Below are 14,721 nucleotides of genomic sequence, written 5' to 3' on the forward strand. Positions count from 1 at the left end.
ATAACTCTCGCTACTACGGACTTTCTCTATTGCGGACCCGAAGGTGTCCGTAATGGTGAGAGTTGACTGTAAATAGAACTGTGAAATCTGTGATCTGTGCACGTGATCAGTCTTGACCCGCATGATAGATAAGAATTCGTGGGCGTAAATTACTTTCACAAGGCACGATACAGGTCTTGCGGGGGTAAACAAGACAGGCGCTTTGCAATCGCAGGCTATTATACACATAAAAGGAAATTTGGCAAAATACATATAAGGCATCATTCGTGTGCGAACAAAGCATCGCATCGCATGGGCATCCTTTAGGAAAACCGTGAGTACCGAATTTACTGCTATTTCGTTTCAAAGATTTAGAGGGAAAAATGCATGCATATTTTTGAACGCTGAATGTATGGATAGTACATACAGGGCAACTACAATGCAAGGAACAGATGAAGGAAATTTTTAGGTTAACAAATTTACGGCACAGTTTATACCATATAAACGGCACAGCTGAAGGAAATTTCTGAGGTTAACAAATTAACGGCACAGTTTATACCGTATAAACAGCGGCAGGCTACATTAATGAACTGGACGGGAAGCTAACGGACTAAATCGCTTTGCACTTTTTTATATAGAACTCCAGAAACGAGTTTATTTTCTCAGTTGCACAACGAGCGTTCTATAGACCCCTCTGATGCATTCTTAGATTAAATAGGTTCAAAAGCACTTCAAAAATGATGGTATAAAATTTACCACATAGTGACAAAACAGTTTCTTCGCTGTGAAAGGCTATGACCTTGATCGACCGTTTATAATATCGTCAGTGTTCGAATCCGGAATTCAAGTAGACGTTCTACTGAATTTATTTTTAGCCGATTTAACCGAGCTTTGGCTCAGCTGTTGAGCTGAACTAAACTTTCATAACTATTACAATATTAGTTCGTATCAAAGCATCAAATCTTCAAGCCAATTAAAATATGTATTTGACTCAGTTTGGAGGGATTCACACCAGATCGGAAGATTTGTTATGATGGCTATTTAACAATATCTTTTTTCTTATGTTGGGAACAAGTTTGCTACCACCCAGTGAAAACAGTGAAAACAAAGGCCATCTTGCAGTCAAAAGCGGTTGTATTTGATTGGCACGCATGAAATTTCTAGAGCTGTCAGATCACGCACTTTTGCACTGTTGTTGTCATAGTTGTCATAGCACCGGTGATGATGATCACGCTAAGCTAATAAGATAAATAGAAACATAAACATCAATGAGGTTTTCTTTTGATTCTTGGCTTCTTTTAAACCCTATAAACTGTTATATTACAAATGAAAACCTCTTACATGGATAGGTGCTTTGTAAAACCAAATAAAGCGAGGTAAAACTGAACTGCGAAAGCGTTGCGAAGGATTTATCTAACCCGGAACTATATAGCCTCGAAAAGTAAAAAAAATCCTGTCGGTTCATCATGAGATTCGCCTTCACTGTTCACAACTTTACCGGCTGTCCGTTAGTAAGCAATAGATCGTCTTCTGTTTAATTTTTGGGCGCCAAAAGACCAGGAATTAACATGGCGCATTATCTCAGTGCTGATGCCGGATAAACAGGAAGGTCCCTCTGGAAGCTTTCCAATGTCATAATTGTGAGTCACGCGAGACACTAATGACGGCGAGCAGCCGCCTCTTATTTCCTTACAGTCAAACCGGATGTTCTTTTGATGGGAACTTTGCAATGTTGTGGCGCAATGTTCCAATATTGATTGACAGTTTGCTCGTCGTAATTGCCCCTTATTCGACTGTTTATCAACAGAATGCGAGAAATAAGCGACAAGCTTAGTTTACATTGCTAAGTTAGGAATTACGCTTCAAAATTACAAATGTACGTAAGCCGTAACTTGCGGAGCAAATTTGAATTTTTAAGCGTAATTCCAAGTTTGGTGATTTCAACTAAGCCTGTCGCTAATTTATCGCAGTCTGTTGATAAGCAGTCGACCATAGGACAATTATTTCATCCTTCTTTGAGACAGAGGTGGAATTATTATGTTTCATACGGGGAAAATGAAAACCGGAACTTGCTCAGGCAAATTTGAATTGAAAGTTGCAAGTTGCGACGAGCAAACTGTCAATCAATATTGGAACATTGCGCCGCAACATTGCAAAGTTCCTATCAAAAGAACATCCGGTTTGACTGAAAGTGAAAAAGGGCTAGAAAGCGTTAGCACGCATTATTTGGCCAACTTCTTCAGGCTGTAAATAAACAACTTATTTCCTTTTGTTGTTCGCCGCTTGTCAGAAAAAGAGGCGTGGCGTGTGGTCGGCGTAGCCGATTAGCACGAGAGAATTTGAATCTGTTCGCTTTTATATATAGCAAGTGGTGTGGGTCAGGAGGTCACGTACAAACAAAAATCTCATTTAGTCGACGTCTTTCAAACAGAATTTAATATCCATCTGATTTACTGCTTTTTTGTTTCAAAGTATATGTGGATGCTAAACAACAAGAAAGAGTGAGGAAAAATTCGCCAATTTCTATTTACGCAATTTGCCCACAACTTCAATGCAAACTGAACTGCGCCAATGATCATTGAACGCGACATATAACACTAACTGTAAATGTAGTGGCATCTGCAGTTTTAACACAGGTATGTATTTGTTAAGAAGTCTAAAGTGTCTCGTATTGTTACTTGCATTTCAGTCCATCCCATAAAAACAACATGGAATTAATACTCTGTAGGTTGTGTTTTAATAGTTTATATGATCATGCATTATTGCGTCTTTATATTTGGCCATAATATTTACTTTCTCAATTATTAAAACTTCTTGAGCTAGTATCAGGAAATAAACTAAACTGTCGACTCGTGTGTTTTATGTTATAATTCTAACGATATTACTTAATTTCGGAGAATAAATTTTAAAACATAACTATGACCAATGCAAAGCGTAGTTATAGTCGTTTTCAAAATTAATGCACCGCATATTTTATCCCGTTAAGATAGCTCATTCAGCGCTTTATTAGCTGTAGATGCACCGGCGCTTCCGGCTTATGGATTGGAATTGGAAAATAGAAGACCTTTATTGGCCGTTTTTATACTAGAGACGGGTTACCCGTCTAGACGAGCTTCAGCGAATATTTTGTTGCTCGTCTGGTTATGCGTCTCTAGTATAAAGACGGGCACAAGACGAGTTACCCGTCTAGACAAGCTTCCTTTCGTTATTCGTCTTTCAAGACGCATTTCGAAAAGTAGCTCGTCTAGACGGGTAACCCGTCTCTAGTATAGCTCCTCACAAAGTGAGGTTTATGATTTTGTTGACTGCGCCATCTTGCATCCCGGCCGCGGTCTTTGAAATATGAATTTTTCTGTGTCTAAAAAATCGGTACAACTGAAATTCTATAACTATATAAGAAAATGGCAAAATGTTTTCTACTTTTATCACTAAAATGAAAACTTTTGGAAAACGTTTCAGCTACATTATAGAGCCTGCTGACGTAATGTCAACAATAAACTGAGGAATTCGGGGATTCCCCTAATCAAAATGTTGTTCGACAAAAGTTGCTTCGATTTTGCCGATGGAAAATTTAAAAAAAAACAACAAATGACCGCGCGTAAGAGCGATCAAAAGTCGATTGATTACGGTAAGTCACGTTTCTTTGTTCAGTTGAAGGCTTAATTATTTGCGGCTTCTATGCTCCCGGCCGATAAAAGCAGAATTCTGAGAATTATTCTCAATTATATGCTTGCAATGTTACTTTGAGTAAAATTGCAAAAAATCTGCTCGTTTTGTCCACAGATTATTTTTAAATAGTGGCAACATCGTCTGCGAAGGATAAACCCAATGTAACTATAAAAATGTTTAGCAAGAAAGATGTTCTTCCTTCTCTCCTAGCAGAACACGCGGAATCGGGGTTACTTAACTCGCCCAACCCATCTGTTTAATGCTAGTATAGACACTTTTAAAAAAATTAATATTGGATTTTTGTCACAATTTTGTTTTGTGTTTAAATACAGATTTGATTCTCCGGAAATAAATGGACAAGGAAGCCAATGGATTGACAGACGGGTTTTTAGCTAGACACACCAAAGACCCGGCCTTGCTTAACCAGTTGCTTGACCGCATTCGTGAGAGTTCAACACATAACAGACCCACAGGGAGATCGACAGAGGTATATCTATACACTTAGTATACGCTACCCACCTCCCTCCCAATACAGCCTCGGTCTAGCCCGATATAGCTCGGTCTAGGCTAAATGTACCGTCAAGTTTTCGAATAGACCTTTTTAGCTTCGTTTATTTGTTGTCCCATTTCAGACAACGTGATGTTACCCTTGAGAATAACTTAGGTTCTTCCAACTTCTTTCAAATTCACGTGGAAATGAATGAATAATTTCCAGATGGACAAAAGAACAACTCTGTGGAGAGTATCACATGATCTGAAATGGGCAATTTACATACGTAGCTAAAAAGGTCTATTAGCCCCTAGCTTTTGTACTAGTAGGAGTAGAAAATCATGAGCGCAAGCAACAGATGAACGTGTCCTTAGAATGAAGTCGCTGCATATGTTCTAAATACATGGGCAGTGAAGTCAGTTCTATGACAGCATGGTTGATGTAGATGCGATAGACAACAGTCCTTTTTGTTGTATTTCAGGTATTTATTCCTCAGAATACTGAAGCAGCATCACCATTGTTTCCAACCCCTCTCCCTCCGTGTATAAACGACCATATTGTTGAATCATTGGGGTCTACGAACAACAGTAGTCATGCAATAGAGCAAGGAGTCGCCAGGGCAACAGCTTCAATGCACAGAGTGATGGAGGAAAGAGCTGAGCGAAAACGGTTTCAGAAAGAAATGGAGAGAAGGGAAAAAGAAATAAGAGGACAAAGAGCAAGAGAAAGGAGAGAAAGAGAAGCAATTGAAATTGATCATGATGAAGCTAGCAATTGGCCGCAGCAACAGGAAGCAATTCCTGGACCTGGGTGTACAAGCCTTAACGAGAAGGTGAGCAGCTTTAATTTTAAATTCTTTTGAGTAGATTCTTGGGCAGAGTGCTAGATTTAATTTAACCCTAACCCTAAACTGCTCACTTCTATTCGTCCGTTTGTCCGCCCTAGAATAAACTGAAATCTCTCAATCTCGTATCAGTTGTAACCGTTCCAAAAGACGTTTGTGTGTCAGTATAATTTAATGACTATAAATTTATCTCCTTTTTACTGTATTTTTTGGCTATTATTTATAAAAGGGTGGCCAAGAAAAAGGTTCTCTTGTAAATGTTTGGTTAATTCGTAATGGAAGTCTTACTTGAATTTTACAACAGTCACTCTAACCGCTGTTATGCACGTTTGTTTTTATTTTTACAGATTACACGCAACACAATTTGCGGATACTGTTGCAGACCAAAATACGTGTATGTTTCATACAACTGTAAATAGTAATGTCTCTTCTTTTTGAGTCTTGCGGCCTTTTTGTTTCGTATTTGACCCCCTCATATAATTGTTCCTTTTTCTTTTGCTTTGTGATAGTTCAAGAAGTTCTGTGATGAACACAGATTTCGACCAGACTGACTCATGCGAGTCCACAAACAGCCCATTGCCTGTCTTGAAACAAAGCGTTGAAGAGACTTGTCCTTCGGACGAAAGAGTGCTCAGGGAAAGAGAAGAACGGGAAGAGTTTGAAAGTGAAATAGAAGGAAACGAACGCGAAATAAGAGAACAGAGAGCAAGCAAGGGACGAGAAACAAGCGAGCAAGCAAGAGGGCTGGAGGAAGCCAGCAGGTGGCCTCGACGACAGGAGGCGATCACAGGGCCTTGGTGCGATTGCCGTAATGAGGATTCGGAGGTAAGAAGCATTCAGTTTTTCTTATCAAGAACGGAGTTTTACTTGTTGACTATCAACAGTGTGCATGTTATGCAGGAATTTTTGGTGGGCGAGCGCTGGATAATATTGTTCGCGGATCTGGTCGACATCTTGAAGTTGCAAAACGTTCTTCCTTCAGTTTCTTTCCTAGTCCGTAGCTCTTTTTTTTTTCTACTCAGTTTAGGACTCCTCTGTGTTTTCCTTAGTTTTCGGAATCCATGATAGCGAAGAAGGCTTGGTGCTTGCTAACTCAAAAAACGCCTACATTACAAGTTATTCTGTCAGACGTTTAATTCGTAGATAAGACCTGAAATTGTTTTCACCTATAAGTAGGAATTTGCACACTTGACCATGCACTTTGAAAATTATACGAGTACATAATACTCAGTCCGTCAGCTGAATTATCGTTAATCTTTTCACTTTCATGCAGTCCAGATAGAATATCGTGTTCAGATTTCCAACATGTCTAATGAACAACGATGACGAGATTCTAAAACTAAAGATGCACGCTAGCTGCAGATGTAACCGTGGAGAAGTAAACGAGTTGTGATTTTGCTTTACGGCCATTTTTTCGTAAAATACATAAATCAACTTTGTTTTACGAGGGTTGCACGTAACAGTCTTCGACTGACAAACCTGTGGCCCTCGGATTCCCGATCGAATTGGAATTTAGAAGTGTTGGTTTTTGTGAAAGGAGGAAAACCGGAGAACCCGGAGAAAAACCCTCGGAGCAAGGACGAGACCCAACAACAAACTGAACCCACATATGGTACCTGGCCGGAATCGAACCCGGACCACATTGGTGGGAGGCGAGCGCTCTCACCACTGCGCCATCCCTGCTCCCCTAATACATACATCACTTTAATTTACCCTCGGATTGGAAAACAGAAGATATAACTAATATTTACTAGTTTAATAAGCTGGAAAATTTAATTTTGTCCTACTCACTCCAATTGAATATATGTACCTTTGGTTCTTTTTGACAGACTACAGAAGGCTCCCAGCAAGGCTTTGAGGCTCTTTCTGAGCCTCAACAAGAAACCGGTTGAAATTCAGTAGCATCCCGTGATACACTTGTCGCCGATCACTTCAACAAGTAGAATAGTTGTTAAGTGAAGATAAATGAAGAAACGTTCTCAAGTCAAATACTCGGGAAAAAGATTTTCCGAGTTCCCCCAACGGGAGTCGAGCCCATGACCTTCCAGAATACCGGTATTTGACTTGAGAACGCTTCTTCATTTCTTTTCAAGTAGAATAGTGTTAAACATGACTCTGACAGTGAATATGAGCAACAAAGTTGTGTGTTTCAGTGTATGGCTAAGGTCATGCATGAACTTTCTTTGTAAGTAGCTACTAGTCGCGTCTCTCAATCTATCTGCTTGAGTTTTTACTCAATTTCCCGAAGTCCAGTCAAAAGCGCATTAAAGAATTCAAGAAACTGGACTATAAACTAATCTGTCACGCTAAAACACAGTTTCGTTATACATCTTTTAATCCGAATTTGGAATTTTTCCAATAAACGTTTTCTCATTTTGCTAGTTTGGATAAGAAAATAATTGTAACGGGAGGTGCAGTTTTGTAAATTGTGCAAGTACCCGGTTTTCTAGCAAAATTTTATAGCTGAAGTGATAATCTGAAGTATCAAGCACTTATTTATATAAAAACTCTCAAAATAGATTTAAGGTCATATCATGCAAAGCATGCGATTAATATAATGGGAAGTTTCTGATTACCACAACTGAAAGTTGCCCTCAGAATTTTAGCAATTTTAATTTCAGTGTCTCACACCAGTGCAAGGCTATGGAGTGGAGATGGTTTTTATTCAAAGTAAGGAAAAGTTAACGGATTGCGGAAACTAACGGTAACAGGCATAGATGTGTAGCAACTTGTAGTGTCACAGTCAGCAGCTACATTATTGTTTTGTGGCCAGGATTAAAAAGCCGGAGGAACCATCAAATCACAATCCCCCCCCCCCCCCCCCCCCCAAAAATAAAAAAAAAATGCGTACTCTCTTTACCATTTTGACACTCAATTTTCTGTTATCCAAGCTTGCCAAGCACGGCTGATTCGTACACCATTAATGAGTTTACGTAAAAATACCTGTTAAAAGGTAACAGTTTAGTACTCCAGTGATTACGTCACACTAATATAACTCCTAGTCGTACTTTATAGCTCAGAATTACAGTTTAGTAACATATTCTTCAGACAAGCTGTTCATTTTTCCGTGCAGGCGTAAGCGATTCTGCTGGTTCCTAAAGTAGTGCGTTGGATAAACTAAAGTGGTATTCTGCAGTTAATTAGTTTATCGCGTTGAACGTTTACGGCTTGTTGGATAAACTAAAGTAGTACTATCATTGTGCATTAATGATGGTATTAATATGCTTAAAAGACTTCCGAGATTCTTCTGTGATCGCCCTGCCAAAACAAACTTTTTGGTTTTGATCATCTATCATACCCATGCTTCCTATTCAATCAGATAATGAATTATAAACCCGGTAACGACCTGTCTCGCACATGACTTTTCAACGCTCGTTTAATTCTGCGTTACGTTTTTAGTAGCTAAAATCAATCCGCACAACTAACTTAGTCTTTAGCCAGCTCGGAAATTCGATCTATATCACGGAGGTACATACAGCCGCTTGTTCACGACAGCTTGTCAGTCGTACCCCGGACAAAAGTAAGGTTTTCTCTTTTATCTATTTAGCAGGCACCTCGCACAATGAACCACTTGGAATTTTAGGCTCTTTAGGCTCCTCATGATTCCTAGGGATTGTTAAACTATATGACTATCCTGTATACAGGAAAGAAATGATTACTTTGTGTTCTGTTACGTATTCCTTAAGAGCCAGTAAAATTCTTACTCTTTCTAAGATGTCTACAACTTTATACTTGCCTGGCCTGTCAATCCTGGAACTCCTTACCTGAAACTTACGGAACAGCTTCTTATGATAACTTTAGTTGAGCGGCTCATCCGTAAATTTCTTTTTTAGCAACTGTAATAAGAAAACTTTTTAGCTTTCAGCCAATCAGAAATACGCACTTTACCTTAGCCTATGCTTTAAACGAAGTGTGATTCGTTAGTTTGCAGCGAGTGTGCATCTGGTGTTCGACAACAAAAGAGTTCTCTGTTGTTTTGAAATAGAAAACCTGCTGACGTAATGTCGTTGAAAGCAATTAACTGAGGAATTCGGGGATTCCCCTACAATCACTTATGTTTGTCCTGTTTGTCTTCAACTGAAAATTTGCATATTTCTAGCAATTCATAATTAACGTAGCGCACTGTATTGTTCGACAAAAACTGCTTGCATTTCTACCGATGGAAATGTCGGAAAATAACTGCTGACCTTGCAGAACGTTTCTCTTGGCATAAGCGAAAGTCGATTGGTTACGGTAAGTCGAGATTTTTTGTTCAATTTCAACACTGTATATTAGACAATTTCGCCCAGGCGGCTTAATTCGGTGACCATCGCAGGTAGTAATGTTCAAAGGCAAGCCCGTGCACGCGATCACGTCACTTGGGAAAATTCTGTGTTGTGTGTATGTGTGTTAATGTAAAGATCTACAGACACGTGACTATTACAGAGCGACTGCTCTGCGTTAGCGACGACGATGCTCCCATTCCAAGTGGCCATATGCATTTTGAAACGGGATTTTGAAAAGGCTTCGATAATCCAAACAGTGTTTTATTCCCGGTCAATATTATAGTTAGCTTTCACCACAATGACGTCTACCTACAAAAGCCTTAATAAAATATGTCAGTGCTATAGTGGCGCTGTGCTAAGGAAAGTGAAAGGTAAAGACAAAAAAAGAGTTGGAACTGGAAGAAAGACGGGAATTAATTTAAGCAGATAATACAGGAAAAATTAACTTGTCAAGTGGGTTCTGTATGAGGTATCATGGGTATGGAACATAGCCGTTGTATGTAAAACCACATCGAAAAAAGAAAATTATTTTGTCTCGTAATGCTGGTTTGTGATTTGGTAGTAGAATAAAGATTAATCATTTTTTATCGAAAGCCACGTCAACCATAAAGGCTTTAGTTATTTAAATTGGATATTTTGTTGATTTAAATTTGTTTCTCGGAAACTGTCTATCTACGTCGATCGTCACAGACCACCCATCATTGTTAAGCTGTGTAAGCGGAATTAGAGACGACTGGTCGACAGCGAATGTATTGGAGATTAGAATTTCGACAAGAAATAACATAAGCTATCGCTTTTTTAATTTTTTACGAACTGGACATATCGTATTAGGCAAGTTTTTTTTAATGGCCCTGGTGGGTTCTTGTGATTTCTTCCGGTCTCCAAGAGAAGCAAGCTGAATTTTCGGTTTGTTGCATGTAGCACGCCACGGAAAAACAACAGCCGTGAAGTTGACAGCAGGCCTTGTTATTGAAGCAATCACCCTTGTGAGAACTGAGAGAGAGAGAGAGAGGGAGAGAGAGGGAGAGGGAGAGAGAAAATACAAACGCGCGCTAAGTAATTCCAAAATTTTGAAGAATATTTCGACAAACATGAACAAAATGTTTCTATAAGTGAACACTTTTCTGTGTTTCATTTTCGAAGCATTTTTATCAGTCAATCAAATGGTACGGTTTCTAGCTCGCTCAGGCAACGCTATCTTTCTTATGTTTCTTTTTCCAAGTTCATAACCTGATCAGAATTAAACAGAACAATTCTTACATATTTTTGGCTTTCGCTCAAATTGCGGTAACTATCCACTTTCCTACTGCCTGTGGTAAGTTGGTGATAAGATAGAGGTGACTATGCAATCTAAGTAACGTAGATCCCAGTATTTGCATAGTAAACATACCGTAAAATTCCGGTTATAAGCCCTGGGCTTATACAACTTCATAAGGGTTTTTGGGTGGGCTTATAAGTGGAGGGGCTTATATCCGGGAGGGCTTATAAGCGGAATAGAAAAAACGTTTCGAAACGGGTAACGGGAGTGTTGATCGAAATACCTTTTTAAGTTAAAAACGCATAATAAAGCAACATTTAGCCCTGTTCAGTATTGTCATCCGAAAGAGGGGGGCTTATATCCGGGGGAGCTTATAATCGGAGGGTTTTTTTTGTTTCCAGGTAGATGCACCTATAACCGGGGGGGGCTTATAACCGGAATTTTACGGTAATCTATAAAAAGACACTAGCAAAATTACTGGCGATCACATGTTTATCAAGTGCTAAAGGCAAATCGAAGATGAGTGTTTCTAAAAAGGACATACTTATAAACCGAAAAATTTCTCTCCAAAAATAATTAATTGCAGTCGAATGTAAACGTGTCTAATAGCAATGCGATTGCGATAAAAGAATACATATTTGTTTCTGTAAACGTTCAGAGAGAGAAGTTCTAAACATAATTCGTAACCTGATGTTTTCTCACGTTTTTAAGGAAGCCGAGAGTCACAAGTAACGAGAGCAACTGTTCTCTTAAAGGAAGTCAGTGGCGGTAATTTTGTATCATGGTGTCAAAATCGTGGCGGAAATTTGGGGATTTGTATGCTGCGTCATGCAGCAAGCAGCAATATCGACAATTATGATTCAAAACGGTATTTATGGTTCAAGCGGTACATATATATTTGGCTTGTTTTACCTTAAAAGGACTAAAGTTTTTACTTCAACAAAAACACACTGTTCCTAAGAAAATAGGTTCACTGCAAGAGAACGGAATTGAAACGAAACATCATTTCACAGTTTGCAATGTCTGCTTGTTAGAAATACACAACCCAAATACAGCCGTGCTCGCGTTGCATGCCTATATTAGATTTAACTACACGCCATCACAATCAAATCGCATCACCTGTTTCAGTTTCAAGTTCCTAGCAACACCTAGCAGGTGGTTGTCTTTCTTGCCAGAGAAATCAGTCTAAGAATTTCTTCTTGAACTGTTATGGAAATATAAGCTCGCACTTCAGCTGTACCGTCAATATCGGGAAAGGATTTGTGTCTGACACTGCAGGTATTTTTAATATACTGACTTGTGATGTGATCTATTCGTCGGGTGTCCAGACTTTGCTGGTTTAATTTAGATTTCTAATAATCCTTCCTTGATCTCTAATTCTGGGAAACATATTTTAAACTTGACAACGGTCTATTTACTACCGTCGAGGGTACTTCCTACCAAAGAGAGCTGCTTAAGCTAATCTATTACATCATATCATAAAAGCAACAATTTAGATGATAGATAGATAGTAGATAGATAGTTTATTGATATTCTTACATGACAGTCTAAAAACTGAATTGCGTAAAAATTTACAGAGATAAATTATTAAAAATACAACTATTAATATCTATTATAACTATATTAAAAATACAACTATTAAAATCTACTATAACTATATTAAAAATTTGACATAGAAGGAAAAAAACTATGTTTAAAACGATAGAGCCTCCGACTACTAACAATCAGGACAACTTCTTGGCTCGATTTCCGCCACTCTCACGATTCCACTCTCTGTTTCTCCCTGGGGAGAGCGCAGGCTCATTTTTCGAGCAGCGGCTGTTAGTCGGCGAGCCTAAACAAATTTTGCATATCCTAAAATGATGATTGTACTTTATGGAAACTCACTCACTCGAGTTTTATCGAAAATCTGCAAATCTGATTGGTTTTCACATTTTATTCTTGTGACTTTTGTCTTAAAATATGTGATAATAGAGTTTCTACTTAAACGATTAGACTACTCACTCTTCCCCGATTTTTGTAAAATGAGGGCGAGCAGACCAATATATTGCTGCTAATGACTGTCTAATGGGAGTATGAGTAAAACTTTTCAAACCTGATAGCGTATAATTATTGCCTTTTCTCAAGTTATCACATTTCACACCACTCTTGTACTGATAATTTCCTATTCTACTGGTCAGCAATAGGGAGGTGTGAGGGTTCTGGTAACGTATCTAACTGGACTAAAATTCGAAAGTCGTACTCGTACTCGATCTCGTACTCGCACTCCAATCTGAAAGTCCTTAATTAGGGAAATACGCACAGCCTAAAAAATTAAAAAATTATCACAGATATACACTCTTTTTATTTATAAGAGCGCGTAAAATTTATCTGAGCCTGAGGATATCCTTATTTTAGATCAACGTTCTTATAAAAATGGTTCTTATGAAAAAAGAGTTTATGTTGTTATCATTTTAAATCATCTACTGTAAACTTCACAATGCTGTTGCTAAGCTCATTCTTCAGCACTCGGGGGGATATATTTTCGTACTTATTAATGCAACAGCCACATCAACTAGTTGCTCATTACAAGGGAAGGATATATCAGCAAGAGACACAAGCAAGCCTTTCGTACCTGCTTGTGATCTGCGTCAATATCACAAATGAACAAATTAGGGGAGGGGGATATTTCCCTACAATATCATGACCCCATTTCGTCTTCCTCGTTTCCAGGCTACGCTTTATTTTTTTTTGTGATTAATTAAGCAGTCTGTTATTTCCTTATGTAAACTTGTGATCAGATGCTCTCTTGTGTTTATATTTAATTTGGCATTATTACTAACTTATTACTTGCCCACCGAGGTTTGAGTCTTCATCTCGAGAAGGTAAGTTTTTTGTAGCTTACATAGGTCACTTCTTTGCTACTCGGCTAAGAACATTGTTATTCATGTTCGAAACATGTTTTGTAGTTAAATCGCAATCACTATGACACGTTGCTGAATACATGTCTAGTGAGTAGTGTCAGTCTTACCTCGTTAGTTCTTTTATCTGCTTTTAAATTCTGAAAGCAGATAAACGACTAAAGCAAAGCAGATAAACGACTGTTTCCAAGTCGCATTTATTTTTCCTGTGGACAGCAGCTATGTCATGCGCAAAATGGTTTCCCTTTATCCTCATGCATCCTGATGTTGAAGCATAACCGTGTCACGGGATCGATCCTGAGTTACTGATAAATTCATTAAAGAAGTAAAAATATATTTAGTGGACTTCAGAAGAGCCAAAACAGTTTTTAACAAATGTTCACAAATTACCAACAGTCTTTGTTACTTATTCCGTTTCAACTGCAGCTAACACGGTTTTGGCATATTCCGCTTTGATTTACGAACCTATTTAATTACAAATTTAGGTTAGCAAACAAATACACACAAATATCAATGAGGATAGGTGCGCTAGCTGTTTACCTTTATTTCTACATTTTTAAACTCTCTTATGCGTCAGAAAGATTAATTGAGCCGTGTGCAAAACTCTTTTGATTTAATTACTCCCGTTTTTCCGAGTCCTTTAGTTCCAAATCCAGTAAGGCGCGGTTCAGACGCCGATCTTTTCATGAGCCGAACCTAATTCCTTGAATTAAGTACATGAAAAGATCGGCGTCTGAATCAAATTAGAACGGATATTTCAATTTGGAACGGCTCACCCGTTCTTCCCGCCTGGCTTGGCCGAGAATTTCGCCTGTGGAACGCCTTTGGAACAACTTTGATTCAGACGCCGTACTTTTCATGCGCCGATCCTAATTCATAAATTATTATAACGTATTTTGACTGGTTTTATTGGAACTGTATTAGGAACGGCCTCGGAACGGCCAAAAAGTACGGCGTCTGAATCAAGAGGCGTACTTTTGTCAATTTGGTTCGGTCCAAGTTCGAATTGAGTTCGGCTCATGAAAAGTACGGCGTCTGAACCGGGTATATGATCAAATGCGCATTACACATAAAAATACATATATAACTAAAATAAACTATCAAAGTTAAAACTACAAAATTAAAAAATTAACAACATTTAAGTACAGTTCTGACAAAAAAATTAAAACAGCCAACCTGTTAACCCCAAATAGATATCTAGTCTTGCTAGGCTTCCGTGAACCCTTGATTCAGTCTTTGGCCTCCCGATGATTAAAGTTACTTCACTTTCGCTTACCTTGGATTTGCTTCACTCATGCGATCAGTCGAACACTGCT

At 38.6% G+C, this 14,721-nt stretch overlaps 2 protein-coding genes and 1 long non-coding RNA gene across 3 annotated transcripts in view; 2 read left to right on the forward strand and 1 right to left on the reverse strand.

The window, feature by feature from the left end:
* LOC144656658 (uncharacterized) overlaps positions 1–14,721 on the reverse strand; it is a 523,850-nt gene that overhangs the window by 287,997 nt on the left and 221,132 nt on the right. The window lies entirely within an intron of this gene.
* Positions 222–7,381, forward strand: LOC144656649 (uncharacterized). The gene is made up of 7 exons (XM_078516896.1): positions 222–313; positions 2,452–2,615; positions 3,981–4,135; positions 4,620–4,970; positions 5,330–5,376; positions 5,492–5,807; positions 6,812–7,381. Exons 3-7 carry the CDS (start codon positions 4,001–4,003, stop codon positions 6,872–6,874), a joined length of 912 nt encoding a protein of 303 aa, XP_078373022.1. The 5' UTR covers positions 222–313; positions 2,452–2,615; positions 3,981–4,000; the 3' UTR covers positions 6,875–7,381.
* Positions 9,113–14,721, forward strand: part of LOC144656631 (uncharacterized) — a 144,400-nt gene continuing 138,791 nt past the window's right edge. Inside the window, exon 1 of the mRNA XM_078516876.1 lies at positions 9,113–9,215. The gene's annotated coding sequence lies outside the window, so the exon portion shown is untranslated. The remainder of the gene's footprint in view (positions 9,216–14,721) is intronic.

Source organism: Oculina patagonica, chromosome 6 (genome assembly GCF_052425735.1).
Source record: "Oculina patagonica isolate OP01 chromosome 6, crgOcupat, whole genome shotgun sequence".
NCBI classification, from domain to species: domain Eukaryota; kingdom Metazoa; phylum Cnidaria; class Anthozoa; order Scleractinia; family Oculinidae; genus Oculina; species Oculina patagonica.

What these genes read in the sequence shown, in the direction of transcription:
- LOC144656649 (XM_078516896.1), top strand. Translation starts at nt 4,001, where the DNA reads ATGGACAAGGAAGCCAATGGATTGACAGACGGGTTTTTAGCTAGACAC. An exon ending in CCACAGGGAGATCGACAGAG is followed by an intron (nt 4,136 to 4,619) that starts GTATATCTATAC and finishes GTTGTATTTCAG; the next exon opens with GTATTTATTCCTCAGAATAC. An exon ending in TGTTGCAGACCAAAATACGT is followed by an intron (nt 5,377 to 5,491) that starts GTATGTTTCATA and finishes GCTTTGTGATAG; the next exon opens with TTCAAGAAGTTCTGTGATGA.